At 39.0% G+C, this 27,916-nt stretch overlaps 1 protein-coding gene across 1 annotated transcript in view; it reads left to right on the top strand.

The window, feature by feature from the left end:
• LOC149303295 (cilia- and flagella-associated protein 61-like) overlaps positions 1-27,916 on the top strand; it is a 92,372-nt gene that overhangs the window by 44,979 nt on the left and 19,477 nt on the right. Inside the window, exons 17-24 of the mRNA XM_089481424.1 lie at positions 2,578-2,701; positions 15,013-15,114; positions 15,635-15,803; positions 18,941-19,115; positions 23,293-23,585; positions 24,127-24,454; positions 25,157-25,248; positions 26,570-26,775. Coding sequence (XP_089337550.1) covers positions 2,578-2,701; positions 15,013-15,114; positions 15,635-15,803; positions 18,941-19,115; positions 23,293-23,585; positions 24,127-24,454; positions 25,157-25,248; positions 26,570-26,775 — 1,489 coding nt within the window. The remainder of the gene's footprint in view (positions 1-2,577; positions 2,702-15,012; positions 15,115-15,634; positions 15,804-18,940; positions 19,116-23,292; positions 23,586-24,126; positions 24,455-25,156; positions 25,249-26,569; positions 26,776-27,916) is intronic.

Raw genomic sequence — 27,916 nt, 5'->3', positions numbered from 1 at the left:
AGAATTTATCTGGACATCACTGGAGCTCATAACTTACAGATTTGCCGAGAGACGAAGAAAAAATTACTAATGCGAGGCCACTTGATCATCTCAAAGAAATCAATTTAAGTAATAAAAATGATCAAATATTGTAGGTCAATAATTATAAAATAAACTACTACAAAGCAGTTAATTTAAAAAAATGACCTATTTGAGTGATGACCACTTTCTAGAATTGGTCTTTTCCTGATTTGGTAGATTTATAGACTAGATTTGTTTTTTTTCCTCCTGTGTACTTTTCCTTAGATCTCTTTTATGGTAGTTGATAAGTTCCCCACACACCTCCACAGCCCCTACTTGAAAATAAATTGACCAATTAACACCTTGAATCATTTTATTGATTCACATAAGCCACTCAAGTGTTATACATGGAAAACCAAGACTGAAAAAAGGTCCTTAAAGCACTAAAAGTGTGAGTGTGTGAGTGTGTGTGTGTGTGTGTGGGGCGTTATATTAGGCATTTCAGGTAAAATAGTGGGTTATGTATTAAGAGCAGTTCTGGAAGGGGAGAAAAGTAAATCATTGAATTGGTTGCTATAGAAACCACACCACTTTTACTATTTTGCACTATAATTACAGTTTATCCAAAACCCCACAATTTTGCATTTACTGCATGATCTCCAGCATTAAAGTGCCATCGCAAGTACGTTTTGCAGCATCACGTTAAGAACTTAAACACTTTTTTGCGTAAAAGAATAGTAAGATAATGGTAAGGTAAGGGAAGGGATTTTAAACCTTGATGATTTTTTTTTCACCATCTAGTTGAGCTAGTTTCCGGTTCTACAGTAACCCTGATATAACACTCAGGGTTAATTTGGTTGCCTCTAAATTTAGTATGCTTGCTGATCTGTTATACCAGCTGGTGTAATAGCTGTAATCACAGAGTCACCACATGGCACAGGGCTGGTAGCCATGCACAAAATGTGGGTGTTGTACAGGCCCGGACTGGGCATTTAAGCCCGAGCAGCCCATATTTATTTATTTATTTATTGTTAAAGCCCACCCTTCATGTACCATCTTTGCATTTACTCATTAACACATTCATTAATGCAGTCTCACAAATCATTCAAGCAATTCATCCACACATGAATTCATTAATTGTCATACGCATTCACACAATTCATCCACACATTTATTCATTCATTCATTCTCATACGCATTCACACTACCCCCTCTCCCCATCTTATCTGCCCCTTCTCACTATAGTCCCCCTTTTCACTATGTACCCCCTCTCACTATCTATCCCCTCTCCCCATTTCTCATTATCTAACCCCCCTCTGCCCCTTCTCACTGCACCCCCCTCCCTCACCCTACTTACCTTGTTGCCGGAGCAAGCAGCAACTGCGGCCGGGCCCGCGGCAGGACCAGACTGACTGGGCCTATGCGGCCTCTACGGCCGCATTAACGCAGGGCATAAGGGGCACCTGCCCCTTAAGCCCGCCGCAACTGCGACCGGGGTCCGCCACTCTAAGGGGCCGGGGTTTTTTTTTTAAACTTTATTTCACATCCTCCATGTTAAATAAAGTTAACGAAAACTTTATTTAACATGGAGGATGTAAAATAAAGTAAAAAAAAAAAACCCCCGATGTTTTAATTTAAACCCTGTGCAGCCGCACACCCGTAAGGCCGGCCCTGGTGGGGGCTTCCCGACCCCTTAGAGTGGCGGACCCGGTCGCAGTTGCGGCGGGCTTAAGGGGCAGGTGCCCCTTATGCCCTGCGTTAATGCGGCCGTAGAGGCCGCATAGGCCCAGTCAGTTCGGTCCTGACTGGGCCTATTTTAAGGTATGGGCCTGGAGCTGCAGCTCCATCCGCCCCTAAGTCAATCCGATGGCTAGTCCGGGCCTGGTGTTGTATATGCAGTCATTCTACCTGTAACCATGGAAGTTACCTTGTGTACTTGTATGCATGTCATAGGCATGTCCATAGCACGCCCCTCCCCAACCTTTCAGGTCCCCAAAGCACTTTTTGTGGAGCAAGGTGAGCATGCACTTACCTTATCACCCGAGGCAGAGCACTGGGATATGATGGCATATCCTGGCAAGCAGCTTCAATGTGCAGGCAAGAAGGCTCTGCGAAAGAACAGACCTCAAGCTGGTCAGTGGGGAAGTTTCCCATCGACCCCTTATCTCCCTCGGTAACTAACATACCCACACTTACACATTCTTACACACTAACACATACACACACATTTAGTAGGTCATGCTAACACACACATACTTATACTAACACATCCTTATACACGCATGCTAATGCATACTCTAACACACGCTTACACATACACACTCATACAAACTACCTCCCTACCTAACTCCTCTACCCTCATTTAGTCTCTTACCCCCCTTTTCCGTCTTACCATGCTCAGAGCTTTCTTTCTACCTGCTTGCACACACACAATCTGCATTTTTTATGTTCCATTGTATTTGGTGTCTAAAATATATTTGTGAGTTATCCATATCCAACAATGTGTAACTGTCATATAATTGTGATTCATTTTTTTCTTGTAATAAATTTGTATATATTTTTTTCTTTAACAGCCAGGCTACGCCCTGTACCACATCAATCGAAAGCTTACCTTAGAGCCAAAGATCACCATTAACGCTCATATCGTGGTAGTGGGAGCCTCTGATGTTGGAATATCTTTTTTGGAAACCCTTGTGTTTTGGTATGTGACATTTTCTTTATTAAATTCATAAAATATTGCAATGGTTTTATTATTAAAATTACAAATGGTCTATTGAATAGGACAGATATAAATATGTCCTCTTCAATTAAAAAAAACCAGATGACCTAGTTTTAAAACTTTATACTTGCCACTGTAATTTGTATTTTAGATCATTTCACACCAATTGAAAGATCATATTGTCAATTATAAGATGTAGGATTTCTTTGCAGTGTGTCACGCTCGTACCTGTTCCCATTGGTAGTATGTATTTTTGTGACACTGGAAGAGAAATTAAAATCTTTTCTTACTTCTTTTGGTGCTAGCAATGAGAATAAATAAGTGTATCTTTGAAACATAGCAATAACCCTAGATGCAAATCAATAGACTCATATAGCATTATACAGAGGATATTGTGTCTGGAATACTCAAATAATGTCTGTATGGTACAAACAAAGACTGCCCTATATCTTGAAGAATTCAAAAAATATACAGTTTTAAAAGGCAGATGCAGCATACCTAAGCCAGACATTCCCCATTTTTCTCTGGAATATAAGGGCCATACTTAGGCCTGTCATACTCAATATAAAAATGCACTTTTCAACATGAGTGGCCATGTAATACAAACAGTCTGAAAGGAAATAACTACCATTGTGGACTGGGGAGATGAAAACCTCAGACGTTTAACCCCTTCGAGACAAAGGCTGATTTTACTTTTTGTACCCTTTGTGACAATGGCCTTTTTAACATTTCTGCGCTGCTTGTGTTTAGCTGTAATTTTCTTCTTTCCCGTTTACTGAACCCACACACATTAGATATTGTTTTTTTCAGGACAAGAAGGGCTTTCTTTAGATGACATTGTTTTGATTGTATCATATTATTTACTATTAAAAAAATTATAAAATATGGTGAAAAATTTAGAAAAAAATGACTGTTTCTAACTTTTAGTTGAAAAATCTTTTACTCATCTATAAAAGGTAATGAAAAAACCTGCTAAATAGATTCTACTATTTGTCCTGAGTTTAGAAATACCCAATGTTTTTATGTTTTTTTGCTTTTTTCTACCCATTATGGGGCAATAAGTACAGGTAGCGTTTTGCTATTTCAAAGCCATTTTTTCCAAATCTGGTAATTCTTCCCCCCATGTGCCATTTCGGGTATCTTTGAACCCGGCCAATGCAATTTACCCCATCAAGTCATATATTTTTGAAAACTAGACAGCCCAGGGTATTCCAAATGCTAGTATTTTAACTCTTTCCATGCACCATATCTACCACCAGTCTTTGTCAAACTTTATGGTAGTCATTTTTTTGCATTTGTTTTGTCATACACATTTTACTTCAGGTATGAATTAAAATGTTCTAGTTTATGTCACTATCACAAAACACCCCAATATGTGTTCAGCAACATCTCCTGAGCGCAGCGATACCCCACATGAATGATTTTGCCTGGCTGTTTGGGGGCAAAAGGGCCACATTTGGGGCATGCGCATTTTTCAATGTTGAACTTTGGCATTTGGGGATCCACTGCCCATGCCCTATTTGGTACATCTTTGAGCCGAGCCATTTCAGTGTGCCCAATAAACCCATATATTTTTGAAAACTAGACACCCCAGGGTATTTCAAATGCTAGTATTTTAACTCTTTCCATGCACCATATCTACCACCAGTCTTTGTCAAACTTTGTGGTAGTCATTTTTTTGCATTTGGTTTTCCACACACATTTTAATTCAGGTATGAATTAAAATGTTCTCGTATATGTCACTATCACAAAACACCCCAATATGTGTTCAGCAACATCTCCTGAGTACAGCGATACCTCACATGAATGATTTTGCCTGGCTGTTTTGGGGCAAAAGGGCCACATTTGGGGCATGCGCTTTTTTCAATGTTGAACTTTGGCATTTGGGATCCACTGCCCATGCCCTATTTGGTACATCTTTGAGCCAGGCCATTTCAGTGTGCCCAACAAAACCATATATTTTTCAAAACTAGACACCACAGGGTATTTTAAATGCTGGTATTTTAACTCTTTGCATGCACATATTTTACCACCAGCATTTTTTCAAAGTTTGCAGTAATATTTTTGTGTGTGTATTTTTCCCACACACACCTACTTTATGTATGAATTTACAGCTCCTGGTATATGCCGCTGTCACACGACACCCCATAATGTGTTCAGCAACATCTCCTGAGTGCAGTGATACCCCACATGCATGGGTGTGTCATTTTTTGGGGGAACTAAAAGGCCACATTTGGTACGTGTGCATTTTTCTAATTGGAAATTAGATGTGTGGCCATCCTTCCCCCCGTGTTAATTGGGACGTTGTTGAACCTGGCCCATTCAATTTACCCCATCAAATCATACATTTTTTAAAAGTAGACACCCCACGGGCATTTAATATGCCAGTATTTTAACTCTTTCCATGCGAGAATTGTTTTAAGCTAATATGCTAATTTTAGGACTTGCTCACAAAAATATATTTTTTATATATATATATATTTTTTTTTTTATTATTTTTTTTAAAAAAAATTTAACATTTTTTTTCAACTTGGAGGTTACCCTGATAGTGACATCAGTGGGAAATGATTTTTACATTTTACTGTTTTTTACTATTTTTTTCTAATTATTATTAATTTTATTTTATTTTTTAATTTATTTTTACTAATCACACTGTGATTAGAAAGCTGGGCTCCATTGACTTGCATGGTGAATGCAGTACCTGTATTCAACCTGCAAGTGGAGCCAAAGTTCTCTAGATGGTCTGGACCATCTAGCGAACTTTTAAAATTTGTGGTTCCTGTTACAGGACGGCGGCCATCTTCCTTGATGGCGAAGATTGCCGGCAGCTGCGGCTGTGACCGCTCTCCGGAGCGGTCACAGCCCATCAAAAGGTTAGTGTTTGGTGTCGCTGGATGCCTCCTGATCGAGGCATTCCAGCGACACCATTTAAGTTTAGGAGGTGATCGTCGATCGCCTCCTAAACGCTTTTAAAACGGGCGTCCGCCGCCATACAAAGTATGGCGGATGTTGACGCCCCGTGGAGGGGCCAGAGATGGCCCCTTCGTGCCGATCGCGGCGTTGCTGAATGCCTCGAGGTCGAGGCATTCAGCAACGCTTTTTGGGTGCAGAAAGCGATAGTAGATCGCTTTCTGCACCCGTTTAAAGACGTGCCGGTCCTGGCACGTCAATTGTCGTAAAGCACATGCTTTTCCGTGCCGTGCCAGGACCGGCAATTGTCATTAAGGGGTTAAATGGAAGACATATAAAGTTCACGTTCTTCTGACAGCATGTGTAAGTACTGCCTTCCAGTGCGTGGGATGTATAAACCTACGGAAGGAGTCAGTTCCTCGTTTATACATCTCACATATCGCCAAGCAGTACATTGCATAAACCTCCCAACAGTCCTGGGACATCATTCAAGAGACAGTATCAATTTTCTGTCCTGATCTCCTCTGACCAGCCCAGGGAAGTGAAAAATCAATGGAGCGCTCTGTTGTTGCAGCTCAGACCTTCATTACAAAGTTTGTCTCATTGTGACGCGAACATCTCAAGGTTGCTATTTGAGTAGGATGAATTGGTGGCCACGCCTTCCAGCCTACCCACTCCTGTACTGGCCCGCCCCCTCCTGGGAATAGCCACACCCATTCCCGCCTCTTGTCACAAACCCCAATACAGGTATCCCGAGTCGGACACCTGAAATGTTGGTATGCTTTATATGTATTCGTACACGCACTTATTCTGCACCATATCACATAACATCCTGTTGCAGTTTGTCAATGCAGTAAATTGATCTGTGGTTTGCGTCTTGTATTTGGATAAAGAATAGATTTGGGTTTAGCCAAGCGCTACATCGTAGAAAGACTATAATGTAATAGCTTATAGTTGGGTTCCAAGAATAGCTATTACATAATTTAAACGAAACAAAATAAAAATGAACACCCAGTAAATAATGTAAATCAAGACTTAAAGATCAACTACAATGTCTTATAGGTAAAGTTTTCTTTATCATTTCAGTTTACTGGGCAGCAAAGGGGAAAAAAGCAAGAAAAACCTGTGTATATCCGTACCAGTACATTATCAGAGTGTTAGCAAATTCATAAATTAAATAAAATAGACAAAAACCCTTCACTGTGGATTTATGTAATTTTGCAGTCATTTTACTGCGCATTTCAAAGGATTCATGCACTAAAAATAAATTGACTGAAGCAATTTACAAGCCTTTAATCCCTATAAGAGGAAGTAGTTTTCTTCTTATTATTTTTTACGTAATTAGTTTAAATTAGCTGTATCCATGGATACAGAAGTACATTTGCTTACCTTTATTTTCACAAGAGCTGCTAATTCTACTGTTGGATTTAGATTGTATGTTTTTATTTATTTGTTTCTTTCTTTAATTAAAAAGGAAATATGTAAGTGCGGTATTATCTTGATCAATGTAAAAGAAATTGCTCTTTTATATGTTTTAGAAGCTTAAACCCACTATATGATTAACTTTTTTAGCACCATGGTATCAAGAACATCACTACCAATGGGCAAAAGGGGAAGTTGCCAAACATCCTCGGGGGTCCATACACAGCTGCTCCTGCTGATTGTCGTTCAATGACCTGCCTAACCTCTTTATGTCATGATGTGGCTTGAGTCCACCTCCCCCTTGCTTAAAGTGGTTTCTTCCTGGGGCACTTCCTGTCTGAAGTGTGAGCAGAGGGGGCTTCCCGTGATAAGGAGTGTATATGTATTATTGTGACTAGAGAGGTACAAATGAAGATGGGTGAGGGAGGGCAGTTAGCAGTTATGCAATTGATACGTTTCTGAAGTTGGTGGTGTTAGTGATAATTGTCCAGTTTGGGATGGTCTTCTTCTTGAGCATGAAATATAGTGCCGTAGTTACAGTTGTGTAGGTTAGTGTGTTTATCTCGTATTCTAATAAACGTTTTTAATCGGCAGACCCAAATGCTTCTTTTTTAGGGCCAAAATGGTCTTCTACACTCTTTCCTGTCCCCATACCCCCCTCCATTATGCAGTTTCTGCATTCTTATTATTATATATTATTCTACATTCGGTATTATAAACCAGCTCCTGGGGACCCCACCCATATGATGCTGACTTCTACGTTCTCCTTCACATTACCAGCAGTGGCTCCAACCATCTCACACGTACCAGATCCACCTCGGCATTTAACCACCGCGTAAAAGCACACAAAATCTCCTCTGCTACAGGGCTGCACATGTACCATAACTTCACCAGCAACGATGCCAACCACTGCAAACATCCCTGCCGGTGCCAACTTGTACCATTTCAAGGCTGTGCGGGACATCATCTAATCATAATGCTGATGGGGCATGTACCATAAGCCCCATCCAGTGTGACCAGCAATTCTATTTTATATATATTGTATATTGTAATAACATATTCCACAACACAAAAGGTTTATCACTAAAGAAGTTTAACCAGAAAGAACCACAAGGGTGGCTACATTTATGCATGCTTTTCACTGGTGAGATTTTGTACCTTGAACTTTAGAAACAACTCTAGTTAATTGGAGAAATGTTTCTAGAACAGTAAAAATCCTGTTTACAGCCCGTGGGATCAGTTTAACAGTGGGTTTTAATCCTTCTCTTTGTATAAAGGTGGAAGTAATGTAATTGCTTCTTGATAAGGGTAGATATCCTTTTTAATCCATGATTGAAAATATCGTTTTAATCCATGCGGTACTGAAGGTTCAAAGGAACAAAGACATGTAATGTAAATACTGTAGCGATAAAATTTACATGAAACTGGAAGCATAAATCAAAGAAAGTGACATTGTGAGGATTAAGAAAAATAATTTGGTATTGACATGAGCAGAGGATAATATATACTGCAAATGTGTCTATCTTTTGAAAAGGAAAAATTGAAGGTTGTCCTGAGCTGATTATCATTTTCTATCTGCAGATCACTTCACCTTTGAGAAGGTAGGAAGTGTTTTTTTCTATATTGTTTGAACACCAAGCCCCATGAACAATTTAGCATTTCTGATTCCATGGTGACACCCTGATTTGTTTGGGTTCCATGTCTGGGGGGTTCACCTAGTATTTCTCAGCTCAACTTTTGACATAACTCCTACAGATTTGTCAATGCCATAAAACTCGAGTCCGCCTTTCACATCTCTTGACAGTAACCCTGCCTCCAAAGGATAGATTTCCAACAAGCCTTTCCAAAGCTTCTCCTTCCCCCAGCGAAAGTCTGTCAGTACCCTGGCGGATCCCAGATTTGTATAGGTTGGCCTGGGCTTGTTGTGGGAATCCATATGGTGTCCACAGAAATTGCTCCAGGGGACAGGGTGCAGGCAACATATTGGAAATGGGACATGACTCAATGCCTGGAAACATGGATAGGGATAACAGTGATATATTTGGCTCCTCAATTATAAACTCTATACATGGTGAAGTGGAATAGACACATTCTGAAATGTTATCAAAGCAGCCAGGAATTGACTAGAAATAGCTGCGCAGTATGAGCCTGCGTTATGGCAGCCCATTCATATATTCTCTGGCAGTACAAAACACAATATCCTGCACATCTGTCTTGCTTGGCAATTGCCAGCACAATGCTTGCTGTTTAATTAGGCTTTTTATCTGTACGTTTCTCTGAGAACATCTGAAGCCTACTATGCTGTCTGTCACTAATGAGTTGACTAATTAAATAGTTAGAGCTTACTTGCTGATTACATTGCTAATATGTAATGAATGTGTTAGAGCCAAACAATGAAGAGCACCTATCTGTCTTCTCCATTCCTACCTGATGAATACATGAATCTCCTGGCGTCCTGGTTTTATTGTCCCGCCACAACAAATGAAATGAAAAATGAAAAATCAGGGCATTGTTGTTTTCTATCACGTGTTCAATTATGTCATTAATCTCCTATCATTCTGAAATGACTGGCATATTTGATAAAGGTGAAAAGATTTTTCACCATGGCTGAGATTGATCAGAAAGAATGTTTTCTGTTGTAGCTGATGACACGAGCGACTAAAGTGACAGTTTGCTTGTCATTGGTGAAGTTGTTTTGTATTGATTTACAAACATGATTGCATTGGGCATTTGCCATACATTTTAATGAAGCACCTCCAAGTCCTCACTAACTGCTTTTGAGAAGAGGATCAATTGGTGTAAGAGGACATGTTAGATCATTTTTCTAATGCGTTCAACAATACATCACCTTGTCATAAAATCATTCTGCTGCTTTAAAGCTGTCGTAGTTACCACAGTTGTATTGACATCATTCATGCAGTCATCACACGCTTACTACACGAGATCCAAAGGTAGATACTATGACTTCCACAGCGCAGATGGGACATTTCAAGTTTGTGTTTCTTAAAATGTTTTACATTCGTTAGGATGCTGTTACAGATTACACCAAATATGTTTTCCTATTTTCTTCAATGAAAAAATAACTGCCATAGAACAGGCCATAGAAGACTTTTCTGTTATGATATATGACAGATTTCTTTCCTCGTGAAGGGTTTCCATAAGAAGAACGGTTAAATGCTTCCACTCTAAATTGGGACAAACAGTAGGGCATGTCAATAACTCAAAACACTGCTTACAACTAAGAATATCAGGATTTCTTACAAGGACACTGCAGCCATCACATGCACATAATGCTTCTGACAGCTGAGTGTCCCTTTAAAGTTACACCCCCCCATTGCAAATCCATGGCAGGATTCATCAGTATGCCTGCTTATGCATTTGCTGCCTTTGTTGCCCCTGAGCCCCTTCTCTTGTAGGAGGTTCATTCGGCCGAACTTATCTCCTGTGATCCAGTGCATATGGCTTGCAAGAGAGTTCCAGGAGGTCTAACAAGACCCCTGAGAGCATTCACAAAAAATGAATGTTTAATAAATATTTATTTCTATGGCAGAGCTTTTGCAGCCTAAACTATAAAATAATTGTGACCGCTCCTATAAAAAGATAATAAAGTGTTGCGCCAAAAGTTAATAAATGTGACTATTAATTATTACACCAAAAAAATGTGCAGTGAAAGTATAAAACAATAATACTTGTATTGGCTTTTCAATTTGAATCTCCATCCGTTGTATCAAAGTAATGTGTCAATATATAGAAACCAAAAAGAAACAAAAGATCATAGTGCTTTCCATAAATATATATAAATCAGGTGTATCCCCTACGTGATGTCTCACTCACATGGAAATGAGCAATGAGTTTGCTCTGACTTTTTCAAGTATACGGCAAAAAAAACTTCTGTCTAAAAAGAACATTGCAGCACAGCTCGGGGAATGATTTGGATTTGTTTTGCAGTCACAGGACCTGGGAACCTTGCAGTTATTGAGTCTAGGGATGCACTGAAATGAAAATTCTGGACTGAAACCGAAACCAAAAATTCAGGATTCACTTGGCCGAAACCGAAAATGACCCCCCCACTAGAATGGAAAAAAAACAAAAAACACACTTTTATTTAATATAATTAACACACTGCGGATGATTATTTTAGGTGGGGTTTTTTGTTTCGGCATCATTAATTTTTGTCGTTGACAATAAAACTTTGTTAGTTTAAAAAAAATCCTGGCTCCTAACTTTTTTAAATGGCTCCTAGATTTAAAACAAATTTGTCAAGCCCTGCACTACCCATATATATACACGCGTGCCCATACACACAACTGCTTCAGCACACACATATCCACTGCCTTTACACAGATATATACACAGCCCTTACACATGCCTGCCTACATATGCACACATATGAACTTTAATTTTTACTTTCTACAGATATAAACTGCCCGTATACACACATATACACTACCCTTACACAAATACATATGGACTATTGTAACTGGAAACGTCAAATTGTTAATGGAATATCTTCATAGGTGTACAGAGGCCCCTTTTCAGCAACCATCACTCCTGTGTTCCAATGGTACAGGAGCTAATCCTGTTAGCACAGGTAGAAATTTACTTGTGACCAAAACATTTGATTGATATATACTGTGTGTATACTAAATAAGAAGGAGGGAAATAATGGTTAAAAGAGATAGACACCGCAAAATGCCTTGGTTCTATATTGTAAAAAATGTCCTGGTTAACACAGACAATTTAACCCTTCTGATATCAGAATAAATAGGTGCCAACACTGGTTTTTTTTAAGCATGCAGCTCTTCAGAGTTTTAACTTTCTCAGTCATGGCTGCTCTATGACATCAGAAACATGAGAAGAGTCATAGCAGGGATCCAAGAGTTCCGTGTGCCCATTTTTCTTCACAGTGCAGAGGTGAATAGAGGCGAATAACTTGAGTAGAGAGATTACAGAAAGCTGCAGCCATGCCCCTTTGGGCAACATGCAGTATTTGCATGGACTATTTAGATAACAGTTGTGACGTGGCAGCGATTTGTTGCGGGCACACTTTCCATCACAAGTGCATCCTTCAGTGGTTTTGCACTAGCCCCAAAGTATCGTGCCCACGGTGCAGAAAGGAGCTGAAAAGCAGCAAATGTTTTCTGGAAAAGTTATATTTTGATGTGGGAGAGCAGGATGGTCCTGCTCTTGATCCAGAATCTTTAAAGAGGGAAGTCGACCAACTGACTTCCCAACTGCAGGAACAACAGCGGTGCATTGAAGAACAGCAGATGGAATTGAAAGCAAACATGGAGGAGCTTGAGAGATATAGAAAGGAGATTCAATCTGGAAAGAACATAGAGACGCTGCTGGAATCGCAGACAGAGGAGGTACGGATGGTGGTGACGCAAATGGGGACAGGACCGGAAGCATTTTTAGACCTAGCTTCGTACAGCCTAGCTATAACCAAAGATTACAACGATTTGAAAGCGGATCACAAGGCCTCTGTGGAGATGATAGAAAATTTAAAATCAGAATTAAACATCTCTAATGAAAGGGCTCAGAGCGCTGAAATAGAATTTGAAAAGTTACGAGAAGAGCAGAATACCACCTGGAATACTCTGATTACTATCCAAAAAGAGCTGGCTGTCAACAGGAATGATGTAAAAAATGCACAGAAAGATATTGTGAGCGTAGTAAAGGAAGCAGAGCCCTTGCAGGAACCATTTATCTCCCCACCACCATCAGAAGGAGCCATAAATTGCCGCTTGTATAATAACCTCGCACCACCTGGACTTCAGAGATCCATCCTCTGCCTCGCTGATGACATCTTGCGTAAAACAGTTACCCCACCAACAACAACCAAGGCCGCTACTAGACCTGAAGAATCTGAGAGGCTTCTCTTCTTTGGACTGCGGCAACCAAAGCTTGGCTCCCCTGGTTAGAGGGAACAATAACATCAATTCTAGTGAAATAACAATCTCTTGTGGATTGTATTGGATATTTAGATGCCTTAGAATTAGTAATTAATAAATAGTTAAATGTATAATTGTCTTCTGTGTGAGTTGCTTTAGTATATAGTGATGGGTTTATGCATTACCACCATATCTGTTCAGTAAATGGTATTTATTTAAACGTAATTTATTTATAAATAAATAGTTTATTTTTATGATTTCTAGGTTTTATCCAGTTGACATACAGCTTACAAGTTTGTGGGGAAATAATCTATTGTTGCCAACATTATTTTTTTATTTTAAAGTGTCAGGGGTGCTACACATAGGATCTGTCCCGAGTGCCAAATACTCTAGGTACGCCACTGGTTATTTCATTTATATCTGACTGCAAAGAAATTAAAGCTGGTGCAGTCATTTTCCCAACATGCTCATCATCTCTTTATTTTTGCAGACATGATGTGTGTTCCTGGTGGAATAAGCCCAATATATGTAAATAAAAAGAACGATAGAGAGCATGGCAGGTGACGTTCGTTGTTGAGAAATGTAAAATTCCAAAGGCAAAATATACTGCCAAGGTACTGTGCTGTCAGCAGTGAACAGAAAAGGTACTTGGGATTAATTATTTCTGAGGATTTAAAGCAGACAGAGTGGAGAAAAAGGCAAGCAGGGTGCTGGGTTGTATTGCTAATGATTTGTTTATCCTCATAGTTTAAATAGTTTGCAATGTGCCTTTTCTTTGTCCAAGTGGACAGATCAAACAGTACAGGCACCTTCAGTGTCCAGAATGCTGATACATAGGAGGATCTGACCCTGCCACTAAGACTGAGCTAACTCCCACTGCAATTGGGAAGTATTGGGAAGTAAGCTACTTTTTTACCCCTTCACGACAAAGCCCGTACACATACAGGCTCACGATGCAATGCATTTGCGACAAAGCCCGTAAATCTACAGGCTGCTGTCAAATACCTACATCGCCGCAATCAGCAGCTTTGCAGCATCCACAGAAGCCTCACAAATAATGCTAGCTGTGCATCATGGGAGGATAGCCCTCCCCAAAAAATGACCTCCACCGAACCGATCATCAAAGATATTCGTGGTGGCCAGCTAAAACAGCGCGTAGGAAGCGATCAGCAATCACTTTCTAAGCTAAATCCATGTTGCTGACATGCCTCGATATTAAGGCATTCAACAACACTACCCCCCCTACCCCGATCTCCTTGTGATTTCTCGGAAGAGCAACCAAGTTAAGGCTTGTATAATCGTTTCTAAAGAGTAAAACAAATAATTTGTATTTATTTTTTTCTTCTTCTATATGTGGCTTATTTACATTACCAGAAACATATGTTTAAGTAGATTTGTGTTATCTAAAGCAAAAAAAGCAGGAAGACTTACTGAAGCTATGCATGGATGTTCCCTAGTTTCTGATTTTCCAAGTTTAATGCAAACTTCATTAAATGTTGTTATGCATTTATTAACGAAAAACGTTCTTGACATAATTTCCCTATAAATTCTGAAGCTCCGTTTTTGATAGTGTAGCATTGGTGGAAAGGTAGCCACTAAAGTAATAGTTAGGAGAACAGCCTATTCATAAATTATTGTTATTTATTGTTTTATATAGCGCCATCATATTCCACAGCACTATACTATGGAGCTTTGTATAAAAAAGGGACCAGGTAAAAAGTTTGAGTGATTGTGTACGATGTATGTGACTCGACTAGTGAGCCTTTCACTGGTCCAAGAAACCCTGCACTTTAGAGAACATCGATAATAATTCAAAATGACATAATTAGAAATGAAAGCTACATTTATGATTGGCTTCTCGGTGCTTTTTGTGAACGAAAATATGGCTCGTTTTAAATGATTATTTGTGCAGGAAATAAACTTCTTATTCTTCAGTATGATCTTTTATGTTGAGCTAAACGTATGTTACAACATTAATGAATGCATAAAGCTTAGTTATATCCCATTAAGACCCCCACCCACTTTTATATATATATATATATTTATATATGCTTTTATTTTATGTAGCCCACACTTGAAGTTCAACAATATCACTTTGATATCAACTCATGGACTTCCAGGAAATGACCCACCTGTTTTTTCAATGAAGTGCAACTTACTGGCTAGCAGGTATGTGTTTGAAATTCCAGGGTTGGTGGAGGCAGAAGTTTGTTACAAGTTTAAAAATGTTGCATCTGTACTTATTTAGAAAGATCGACTCCTTTAGTAAAAAAAAAAAAAAAAAAAAAAGTGATATTACGATATTGTAGCACTGGTGAAAAGATGACCATTAACTTAATGGTTATGTGAACAGCCCATTTGTAAACACAAATGTTTCACTTTTTTATACAAACTCTGTTACAGTTTTACAATTCTGCACCTGTATTCATTAAGAAAAAGCAACTCCTCTAGAAAAAAAATAAAATAAAAAACAATGCATAGAAGTTAGAAAATTCCAGGTACTGGCCCAATGTTTTGCTTGGTTTCAGGCGCTTCAGCGAAATAGAGCTTCATGTTATGAATAATGGCTTGCTATAGAAAAACTCGGGAAGCTTAAACCACTAGGGGTTTTCCACCAATTCGCCAGATGTCTAATTAATGCCTGCTGTCAGCTGCTAAAATGTCACTTATGGGTTCTCTCTCTTCCCAGCCACTGTTATAATGATAAAGATTATGCACTGATGTCACTTGGATCCTGGGTTAATGTTGTTCGTGGTAAAATGACTGGCATAGACAGAGCTGCCAAGTTTGTGATTGTTTCCAATGTCAGAAAAGTGCCATATGACCATCTCATTCTTTGCACTGGGCAACAATACCAGGTAAGTTTATTAGATTTTGTTCCTATGGCTATATTGTGCTAATTTGCTATTCATAAGAATGGTTTGTTTTCCGGTAGTATTAATCTCCAAGGCAATCCTTTGGTTTCCAGCTCTTGTTGTAAACATATAAATATATTTTGCAGTAAAATATAGTGCCCTTCCATATATTTACCAATATATTCCATACAAGGCAAATCTGCTTTGCACAGATGCGCTCTTTCCCAGGAGCTGTTATTGGCAGCAGCCACTACAGGGATATGCATGCCAGAACCTCCTCTGCGAGAAGTGGGTGGCTCGTTGTCACTGGAAAGGGGGATACTATCTGAGAAAATAAGCAGAGATGACAAAGTTACCATTGACTTAAAGAAACGATAATATACCAGAGGCATGCTATAGGTGCCCAGTATTTTTAAAGAAATACCTGCGTCCAGAAGCTATGGGGAGAGACGGACTTCTCTATAGGCAGAGCTATGGAAGGCAACGTGGTGTGAGTTGACGTACGACTTGATTATTCCACCTACTTCACTGAAATTATGCCCATGTTTGCTGACCTCTGATTACCTCCTGCATTTTTTTGGCTCATATATTAGTCATTTTTATGTCTATGCTTTCAGGCAATATTTCGTGCCTTGGGCTGCAAGCGGCCTTTGTGTCTAAGAGATCTTAGAGTGGGAATCCGGCATTGGCAATGAGATAGGTGAATGCTCCTCAACCCTGCCCACAAGCCGCACTCAACTCTCTGCATCATTAGACACAGCTGGCTATGCCAGTTAGCTAGGTAGTCACTGGAAATTACTTTTGTCTATATTAAACAGTTGCATTTGGATCGAGCTCTTGTCTGCTCTGTATCTACAGAAACTGCTAGCATCACACCTCTGAATGTATGTCATGCTCTTAAGTGTGTATCTTACACCCGAATGTGTGTCATACGTTTAAGTGTGTATTCTACTCCTAAATGTGTGTCATTCCCTTAAGTGTGTATCTTACTCCCGAGTGTGTGTGTCATACTTTTAAATGTACATAATGCTCCTGATTGGGAGAGTGTGATGAAGAGATATGTAACAGTAATCACAAGAGCCATGCTTAGCAGTCCCAGATCTAGTTGGATTGATACATTTGTGGTAATTGCGAATACCCACTTTGAGCTGTATGTGTGGGCACAGTTACTTGAAAATGTTTTGTGTTGATGATGCACACCCTGACACGATGACACTAGCACATGTCACTAAGGAAAGCACCCAGGCAGTGTGAGTAGGTATGAGCACAAGTCCAGGAATACAGCACAGATTTAATTCCCTGAAGTGTAGTTAGATGGTTCTAGGCTCAGGATCAGACGGAACTCGTCTCATTAGAGGCAAAAGGATAAATATCCAATGACAGTGGAACAAGTAGCATGCAAAAGTATCAATGATCGAGTTATAGAGGGAGGAGAAAGTTGTAAACAGTAAACGCGTTACACTGGGGGTTCCCCCATAATCAGAGAAGCAGAAGAAGTTACCCTGAATACAATGAATACAGTAAAGGTCCAGCAGGCGATCAGATAGGATTCAAGTGCGTTCCTTCACAAGTGTCAGGCACAAGGGTAGCCTTAAGATGATGTTGAACTCTGTCTGATATTTATTTATTTCTGATTTATTTATTTCTTCTAATAACATTTTTTTGTACAACGTGCTGATGTTAAAATGTTTTTACCCAAGTGTTAATCTGAAGAACAATAAAATATGAAAATGCAGAAGTGTACCAATTAATCTAGTCTGACAAAAAAATCTGTCAAAGCGTATCAAATGTGAAATGCAATTGGTTTCCTAGAATTAACATAATATACTTAATCCTCTGCTATCTACCTTTAAGCATAGGATTACAATAGACCTGAAGAAGATCATGAGATGATTCTGTACAATATTAGAGATGATTACAAAAGATTTGCTTGATCGACGTGACCTTCTGTCAATGCTTAAGGGAAGACAGTTGATAAAATATATATTTGCTCAATGTATGCCAAAGTCTTCATGAGGATAAAAAGAACATAACTGATTTTTTTCTCCTTAAGCTGAAAACACATCTCATAATTGAAGGTCAGAGGTTTGTGTGCAATAAAGACATGTCTTCTCCCCAGATAAAATGTGTTTTTCTTGGGCTTAGTCAAAAGGCCGAAAAGTCCTAACAAATCAAGCAGAATGTTTTGCGTTGTATTATGCTGCAGGTACAGATCTATATGTTTATGCTGAAGGGAGCAAATAAAAGAGGAAAATGTGCAACAAATCACAGAAAAATGTCATATACTTTTTCCATTTCATTTAGTTTCAGTGACACTTGGATACTCATTTACTGCTAAACCTTGTTCTTTAATGTTGGTGCTTTTGAGTGTAAGGACATGGCCAGATGGTGTGTAACAGAGCTTTCCAGAGATGTTGAATAGACGCTCCCATGAGCACCTTGATTTTAGGGACACTCCCAATGTTTTCATCACCCCAAACCCAGTTTTAGTAAAAATCTTCTCACTTCCAATCCATGCGATCTAGGGCGTCTGAGATATAACCCTCACCCGTCTTAGAATATATGTTAAATGAAAATGGGTTACAGAGTTGACTGCAGTGTGTAGGTGCTCGGAAGGAGTTACAGTATAGTCTTGGAATAGGGATTCCTATGCACACTGGCACTGCTCGGCGATTCCTATTTATCAAAGACAGGGCTGTAACTTCCACGGGGCTAGAGGGGCAGTTGCCCCAGGCACTGCAAAGTGAGGGCAGGTTGGTGGCAAAACCCCTGCACCTCCTTATGCTTCTTTCAGCTACTGGAAGGGGATGTGACGTGGGATGGGATAATAATAATGGATAAAATGAATAGTGGTAAAAATTGGGTAAAAAATGGCCAGGAGCAGACAGAGCTATGGTTAAACCCTACCCTTTCATAATGACGTATTAACTCAGAAAAGCATTCCTCGGATGACTAGACTAAAGAGTTGACTGCTCCATTTCTGTACTGCGTCTTGTAGAGTAAATTAGCAAAGCTCTCCTGTGATCTGCGATGCTACATTATTAAAATTGCTTGTTTTCTCTTCTACAAAATGTCAAAATAACACTGGTAATGATATAAAGTATAGTAACTGATAAATATTCGTATAATGTTCTTCCCAGGTGCCTTGCCCCACAGGAGCAGACATCGGTCAACATTTAACGAATGGAGACATACAAGACTGTTCAAAGCAGAGATATACCGGCCAAATTCCTTCGAATCTATTTACACTGCAAGATGCAGAAGACTGTTTAAAGGCAACAAACTGGCTGAAAGACAATGTCATCCAGAAAGAAGGTAAGCCCTCTAGGAACACTGGATTATCGCAAGCCTCCGTTTTCAATGGATACCATTCCTCCCCGGGCTTTGGCATATATTTAACGTCCAATTAATTGCAGCAAAATGTTTCATTTGTCATGCCTTGTTTTCCGAGTTCATTGACAACTGTTCTCCTTTTTTTTGGATAACCAGCATATATAAAAAGCGAGGCAGGGAAAAATAAAAGTCTTGAGCTTTAATTATCTGTAATTATAATATAAAAAATGGATGTTCTAAAAGCAATGTATGACAAAACACATTAGCTAACTAATTAAAAAATTATTTAATTAGCAAGTGTGCTTTGTAATTATGCAAAAAAAAAAATCATTATGAGCTCTGAAAACCATTGCAAGGAAAATAAAGCCTAGATTAGAACTAATTTCCCTGTGTTTTCTAAGCATTTAAAGTCATTTTTCCAATGTTGTCTTTTTCTTTGGGTCATTTACACTAATATAGGAACAAAAAATAAATAAGATCCATTTATGTTTCATTGTTTTTCAGAGAGTGTCCCTGAGCTGACACCTGCTCCTTAAGGCTTTATTAGTGTATTTCCGAGCTAACACGGGATTATAAATGTGTGTGACGTGGCTCAGCCATAAAAACAGTACAATGCAGTGACAAAAAAACTATCCCTAAAAATAATGTTTGTGTATTATGGTATAGAATATTTATGTCTGGCATTTAAAGTGTTGAAAGTATTTGATTCCATCTAAATGGGCCAAACGTCTCTCCAGCTGACCACATAGCTACCATTGGAGTGGTGCTTATCTCATTATGCATGCATAGAATTCTCATTCAAACGTCATTTCCACTTCATCTGTTTCTTTAGTAACCTTTGCATGTATGCATGTTGATTCAGTGAGAAAAGTTACCATTTTGGAGTCAAGAAGGAATTTTCCCTTTTTTGAGGCACAATTGGAAACCACTTCAATGCATGGGTTTGCCTGCTTGGTCAACGGCAAGGTTTGCCTTTATGGACCTATGACTTGTTAAATGTAAATAACTATAGTACTATCAGCTTTGATACAACACTTCGTAGTATGGTTAAACTGTAGTCCCAATCATTTGCAAAGACACTTGCCAGGCTATCATGCCAATGGCACCAGTGGATTGTAGCGGGGTTCAGTCCTATATATATGGCTGCTTTAGAGGGAGCGCCTAACGCCTGTGCTTGCATAAACATAAATAAATGAGTGTGTACCTGACCCTACTGCCTCTCCTAAATCTGTTAGGACAGCCACGGCAACCAACATAAAGAAATGAAGAGCCCCTCTCCAAAAAAACAATATCCAATAAAAGGTTACAGGAGCCAGAATTGTCCGAAGTATTCATTTCTCATATATGTGTAAAGAAGAAATAGTAGTTCTTACAATAAATTCAGATCGAATAAGAACAAAAAACTTGTTTCTGCAGGTTCAAGTAATAATCTCTGATATCTATAAAGGCTTGTGGAGGTTGCCTCAAGCCCCTTAGTCCAAGTGGAAAAGTTGATAGGCCCCTAAAAGAATGTTTCTTCTTTACCAATGCCTCAACGGTTGGCACCTACAGATATAGGGTGGCCCGATACTTACTATTAGACTGTAAACCACCCTGCCAGAAAATGCCAAAATCATTTCAAACAACCCATCTGTAACGTCTCCTGTCAGTTACCGAGGTGGCCAATTTTTATTTATTTATTTATTTTAGTTGTGGCTTTTGTGTGGCAGATTATAGTCTGCATTGTTCAGCTTCTTACAATAGTTACTTGCCTGCTTTAATAAATTAGAAATGATTCATCACGTTGTGCAGTGTTTTCTGTTACACCTGTCCTTTTTTATGGACGTTACGATTACAAAATGGTAATAGTCTTTTTGTCTTCAGCTGTCAGGAAGCCTGCCAACTTTGAAAATAAAGCTCTTTTTCGAATAAGTAGTGCTTATTATAATATTAGCTCCTTTTGTAACGTTCTTTTTCCAGCTGCTTAATTATACTGTGCACATAGTATTAATTATAGTATTTATTCATCCATGGAGCTTGTAATTTGATTTTCCTCTAAATATGGTGTTTCACGAAGCCCATGGAGTCTTTTTCCCCCTTTTTTTTCCAGAAAGAGGTGAAATTTGACGATTCTATTTTAGCAATAAAATCAGTTCAATGGAATTTTATCAATACATTTTCCAATAAATTAGAAAAACATCAGACATCAGTCTTTAACTATCGTTAGTGTTAGTAGGTAGAATGTTTTGTAAAGAACTTTCTGTACATAGCTCACAAGGGTTTGTGACTGATGGATTGTTAACTATTTTTTTTCTTGCACAATTTGTTAATAGATGTTGTGTATATTGTGCTATTTGTTAGTATGAACTAAGTAAAACACACTGTGAAAAGCTTGTTTTACACGACAGAGGAAAGTTCCAAATACATTTCATGGCATTGAGAAAAAGTGCTCTAGATCCTAAGCTATAAGCATACCTGGGAACTTCTGGGCTCCAGCTACCCGGAGCCTTCCCTTGTGGGACGCGGCCAGGACTGCCCACTGAGGTCAGGGGGAGGTCCCGTTGACATCGGGGGCGTTCCCACAGCGGGAAACACCCCTATTTTAAGGGAAAATGGGCGGGGAGCGGGACCGGAGACTGGGAGAACCGGAGAAGAGGTGCTTCACCCGGCAATCTCCGGGTCAAACCAGTTATAAAGAAGAGCACAGAACAGTAACTAGGAATGTTTATTAATGCTAAAGGAGTCCTTATTTTTGTCCAAACATTTTTGTGTTATGTTGGCTTTGAGTTTTTTCAGCAGGAAAAAATGCGCAATGATGGGCCTTATGGTTCTTATCGACTGTCAAATTCTATGTTCTTGTGTTTGTAACTATAGCTTTTTTAGGCCAACATATCCGTACAGCAAGATGTTGCACAACACTCACTTGTGGTCTTTTTTCAGATCTGGTGTTTAAAAATGAAATATAAACTAGTTTGGGATCGCTTAGTTGTTTTCAATTACCCTTATAGACTTAAACTTGGATTATCAAACACAACGTGCCACTGGAACACAGGAGTGATAAAGGGCCTCTGTACGCTTATGAAGATATGCCATTAAAAATCAGCCGTTTCCAGCTACAATACTCATTTACAAAATCAACAGTGTCTACACTGTATTCCCCCTTCTCTCGATGAGTTCTAAAAAAAAGCCCCCCAAAGTGCGCCACTGCAGTAGTGTACTCTTCACTATTAATAGTGCCTTGCTGTTGATTCACCCCAACCAATCTCTTCTGTGGACTGCAACATTTACAATGCTATTCTGGACTCTGGCAACATAATCATCAGTGAGGGTAGAGTGCATTTTGAGTCTTTTATATCAACTGACCCAGACTTTCTGAACTGCTAGAGACCCTCCTTTTGTTGGTCTAATGGAAGAGATCAGTTTCTATCTGTGCAGACTAGAGTTTTTACTGATGAAGCACACGAGGAAGAAGAAGGAGAGAGAGCTAGAGCAATAGTTTTACTACACCACGCATTCTGCTTCCTACCATGACAAGCACGGAAACAATGGTGGAGGAAGAAGAAGATGTGCGGAAGAGCCGCCTAACTATATTCAACAAGTTCCCCTCTATCACTGGAGCTACTGTCCCCTATCAGTGTCTAAGTAGTTAATTACAAATTAAAAAATAAGGTTACCTTTTCAGTTGTAAAGCTATGGTTTATGTATACTTAGACTTTAAAAAATAATAATGAAATGCTAAAAAACAAAAAACAACAATTACAGGAATTTTTACGTTGTGCATAAGCAATTTAGTTGCAAATTCACATTGTGTGCACTCCTCTTGTACCTAAAGGGTTAATTTTCAAATACCGGTACATCCAAAAAAGATTATGCTGGCATTGATTCAATTAATTACTGTAACAAGGATTGTAAACAATTACATGGAAACTCTATTACTGAACCACAAAGCATTAAAGTATATACTTTTTGTACCCAGGATATTGCCTATTATTTGGATATTGCTAAATACTATTCATCGCTGCTAAGCGCTGTCTGTGGTTGTGGGATATTTTGTCCTAATTCTTCAGATTATTTTATTTTCGGTTGCTAGGCAATCTCGTTTGTCTCCACCGTCAGATAAATAAGGGAGTCACATAGAGCATCTACCTTTGCCCCGTAACGCTTCTCTTTTTTGTTTTAGGTAATGTCATTGTGTATGGGAATACACTTGATAGTTACACCACAATTTCCACCCTTTTGTCCCTCGGAATTAGTGGCTCCCGCATCCATCTGGTGCAACCTCCACTTACTTCCTGCGTTACTTGCTTTAACAACCCTGAAATAGAAGAAGCTGTACAGAAAGCTTTAATAGTGGCTGGTGTCACGTCCTACTACAGCTGTAAGCTAGCACAGTGGAATGATGGTGGCCACCCAGACCCGATTCAAAGTGCCTCTTTTACCACTGATACCAAGCCACTGAGATTACAGTGTTTAGTAAGTAAAAAGAACATACTGGGGAATTAAATGGGAAACGTCACATGGAATGTAATTGTTTTAATCTATTGCTTGTGTTTTTTATTGTTAGATTGTTATGTTATTAGGATTCCTTTTTCCGGTGCTAACACCATGCCCACGTCCCTCCATTTCTCATATTCTCTACGTTAAGATTGCATTCAACATTAGGCCAGTCCAGAAGTTGTATTGACATCCTATACCCAGCTTACAATATGTGAGCAGACTCTATGCGTACTCTTAACACTACAGGTTGCATTAACTCTGCGCAGCCATTCACTGAGGTCATACATTTCTTGGAGTTGCATAATAGAGTGGAATTCTGGAAATGTTCTTAAAAATATAAAATATACATAAACATATAGATATTAGATCTGGGTGCTTGTTTGAGCATGACCCTCCTCATCTGTTTTCCTGTAAATCAAATTGTTATGTCCTGTCTACCTATTGTACAGCGCTATGGAATATGATGGCGCTATATAAAACAATAAATAACAAATAATACTTTTGTTTTCCTTTCCAGGCAGTATTTAACTTTGCCCAGAAGACTATAGACTATGACGCCTTCCGAGCCATAAATAATGCGTGTCTGGTGTACGATGGAAGGCTGGTAATTGATCCCACTTTCCACACAAATGATTCCTCCATCAGGGCAGCAGGATCCCTAACCAAGTACTCCAAAAAGTATTATGCAAATGAATGGTCGCATAGCAATTTCAGTTCAAAAGAAATCGGATTCCAGCTTGCTGCCAATATGCTGCATCTTTTTGATCCAACGCTTGAGCAAGCCACTGAGCTGCCAAATGATCTTGACAGACTTATCCCAATCTACCAAGGACCCGTGATCCAAGGTTTGCATATCCAAAATTCTAATCTGTGTCACAACAACATATCTGCTTGTTTAACAACATACTGTTTTGGTTGACTACCATTTACTCAGACACACCTTCTGCTCCAGTTATAAATGAAATCTGCTATCAACATTGTTTTCTGCCTTTTGGCTAAGCCTGAGTGTAGCATCAATGCTCTATTCTGCAATGTGAATTTAGGCGCGCTTAGCTATTGAGATGCTACAACAGTATTTCTTGGTTTGCTAAGGCAATTAGGAAAATACTGAAAATATTGTACAAGCAACGTACTAAGCAAAATGAAGAATACCGTAAAGTCATGCTATCTGTATAAGTTATTTCATGGCAGATATTTAATATTCCAAAGCCAAATTGGTGTTGCCTGAGCCATTGCATACCTCTGAGATGCCCACTGCATCTTTCTACTGGTATCAAGTCTGGGTTATCTACGAGGATCAGTTCTAGTCCAACGTTGTGAAATGCAGCACTCGACAGGAACACTCCATTGCGTGCGACGGTGATTGCACCACTATCAGTACTTTTTTAGATTGGCTCTTCATATATGTAACCTCTAGTGCTTTTCACTGGTTGCAGGTGGAGGGCTCACTCATATTTACACGCAGACATTTTATTGTGTAGTTCCTTCTCATGCCGGAAATTATTTTCATTGGACTAATCTTGGTTTCCTTTGCTCTGCAACCCTAGGTGGCATCGTTCCTGGAGGGTATTACTACTTACATGTAGCCAAACCTGCTATTCCGTGTCCTCTACAAGCTCGTATGGCACAGCCAAATTACGTAAGTAATTAACTTCAAATTATTTTTATTGATGTTAGAGGCAGGGAAGTGGCAATTCAAATCAGATGCGGAAGATGGAACTACCTTATTACAGGGCTTCCAAAAATGCTTTTTCCCCCTGAATGAAAAAAGATTTCACATCATCAGTCGGATCAACAAAGCGGTTTGTACATATCTTAAAAAGATTTTTTGAGCTCATCCTGTTTATTTTTTATCTTCCTAGCTGTATCTAACCAATATCCCTGGCTATAAAGTTTAATTAAAGGCTATTTTTTACTGATCAGCGATCCCCACCCAGCTCAGTTCAGTAAAAACAAAAAAATCACTGTTTTCTTTTTTGATAATTCACATTGTGTGTTTGAGATGGGGCATGGCAAATCCCATGAGCCAGCTAGCCATGGTTTCTAGATGTTTGGATCTGGCTCCTAAACTTTATGCAATTCTATATGGGTGTCTTGCTAGTAACTTCTACACAATAAGGTTGTGAGTGTTCCATATATTGTTATTTTACAGTAAAAACCTGGCACCAGGCAAGTTATGTATATATTCCAGTACTCAGATACTGAAGCAATGATAGATGAATGATGTTCTGCTCTCAGGTAGCCAACATAAAATATTTTGCGAACAGTGGCATGCTTCATGTTGAAATGTATCTTCTGGCTATGGCTTTCTTTTGTCAGGGTAAACGAAGAAAATAGTTTTAAAAAAATATACTAAGAATCCATTACCCCAATCATGAAAATAATTTGTGTAGCGGTAGAAGAGGGCAAACATTGCTAAATGTACAAGCAGTGTGCTGTGTGCAAGCATCGCAGAACTTGTAACCAAGCAACTAAATTCTGCACAAACTATGGAATGTGAATAGCACATACTACCGTCTCTGGGATACATTTTCCCATTAGCTAAAGCTCAGTGAATTGAGTGCTTTGGGCTATATTCTGGATTTTCAATCCCCTGTTGCTGAATGTATGGTGCTTATCAACATCTGAGGGCTGAAAGTATCCGTGCTGTGTCTACGCATGGCCTTTGACCTTTTTTACAACAACGGAGACAAGATAGAAACGGAGAACAAACAATATTTAAGTTCAAGCATGTCTGGTGATCCCTTTAAAAGTTAGTTGTTTTTTTACCATAAGTTTATTTAAGAACACGTTTAAGAATACTGTATGTTCTTATGACTTCATAAAGGGAGATCAAGAGCTACATATATTCTGGATCCACTTTGTCACAGACTTCATTGCTGTACACTATCGTAATAAAACTAAATTGTGAAATTACTAAATGCATTAAGCAGAGACGTCTCTCTAATTTTATATTTCAGGGGCACGAGTTAGTCACCGGGAGCGCAGTGAATGGTGATTACTGTCGACTGCACATCAATCAGTACAACATGGTGGAAACAATAACGTGTTTATCACTGAAACCTTTTCCGGAATCCAATTTCATCTGCCTTTACGGCCAGCACGAGCGGCTACTGAACAACCTGTGTGCTCGCTTTGAAGAGGGACTGATCGCAGACTTTTTCAGGTAAGATAATTAAGCGCAACACTTTTCTGTTTTCAATTTTGTTTATTTGCACTTGGATATTAGCAAATCGGTGTGCCACCTGGTTAAAAACCCTAAGCTAGAAAACAGGAAATTGGTGTTTTGCGATTAGGTTTCAGACAGATAAGAAGCACAATGCATATAAAAGCGTCATTTGTGTAGCTTCACGTTTTCTAATGGCATGATTTAGAGCCTCTGATTTCAGATACGATATAATGTAATTTAACTCAAATGTACACTACCGTTCAAAAGTTTGGGGTCACTTAGCTGTGTTTTTTTTTTTTTTTTTAAGAAAATAAGGAAATTTCTAGCTGCCACTTAAACTTAGCAAACACACTATGCTATTGGAACACAGGAGTGATGGGAGTGATAAAGGGCCTCTGTACCACTATGAAGATATTCCATTAAAAATCAGCCATTTCCAGCTGCAATAGTCATTTCCAACATTAACAACGTCTACGCTGTATTTCTGATTATTTGATGTTATTTTAATGGAATAAATTTGCCTTTCTTTCAAAAACAAGGACATTTCTAAGTGACCCCTGTATTGTGCATAAACACTGTGACAATAAATAGCGTCTAAAAATAAGTCACATGACCTCCCCATTTAAGCTGCCATCTATGTACAACACTACTGGTGCTCAAACGCATTATAAGTGAATCCATAGAGGAGAGAAGAGAAAAAATAATACAATAGTTTAAATCTACGCGCTCACAAATCAGAATACTTGTCACAACCTTGCCTCTTCCAAAATAATGTTATTTTTCCCCAAAAAGAATAAAGGAAACAATAATTGTGTAATATGTGTAAACCACTTTGGTTAAATTAAATATGATAACATCATGTAAAAGTGTCACTTAAAAAGCTGTCACATTCAGAATCCCGGGTTGCTGCTAGAACAATAATCAATAAATACACAAAACAAAGCAAGAATTCAGTGCAAATGCCGCGAATACCATTCAAGAAATATCTAAGGCATAAACTTTGGGGATTCCGTCACACTATATGGCCAATATTGGTTAGCCTGTCACTACATAAAAGTAGCCCAAGCTCGGGGACTCCTATTTAATTTGTCATGGCAATATTTCTTACCAAGGAGCTGACTCAATGGAGTGTCCAGAG

This window comes from Sceloporus occidentalis, unplaced genomic scaffold, assembly GCF_023333645.1.
Source record: "Sceloporus occidentalis isolate IW3139 unplaced genomic scaffold, rSceOcc1.0.p SCAF_15, whole genome shotgun sequence".
Lineage (NCBI taxonomy): Eukaryota > Metazoa > Chordata > Lepidosauria > Squamata > Phrynosomatidae > Sceloporus > Sceloporus occidentalis.
Note: the sequence above shows the minus strand (reverse complement) of the source record. Positions and strands in the feature narration are given on the sequence as shown.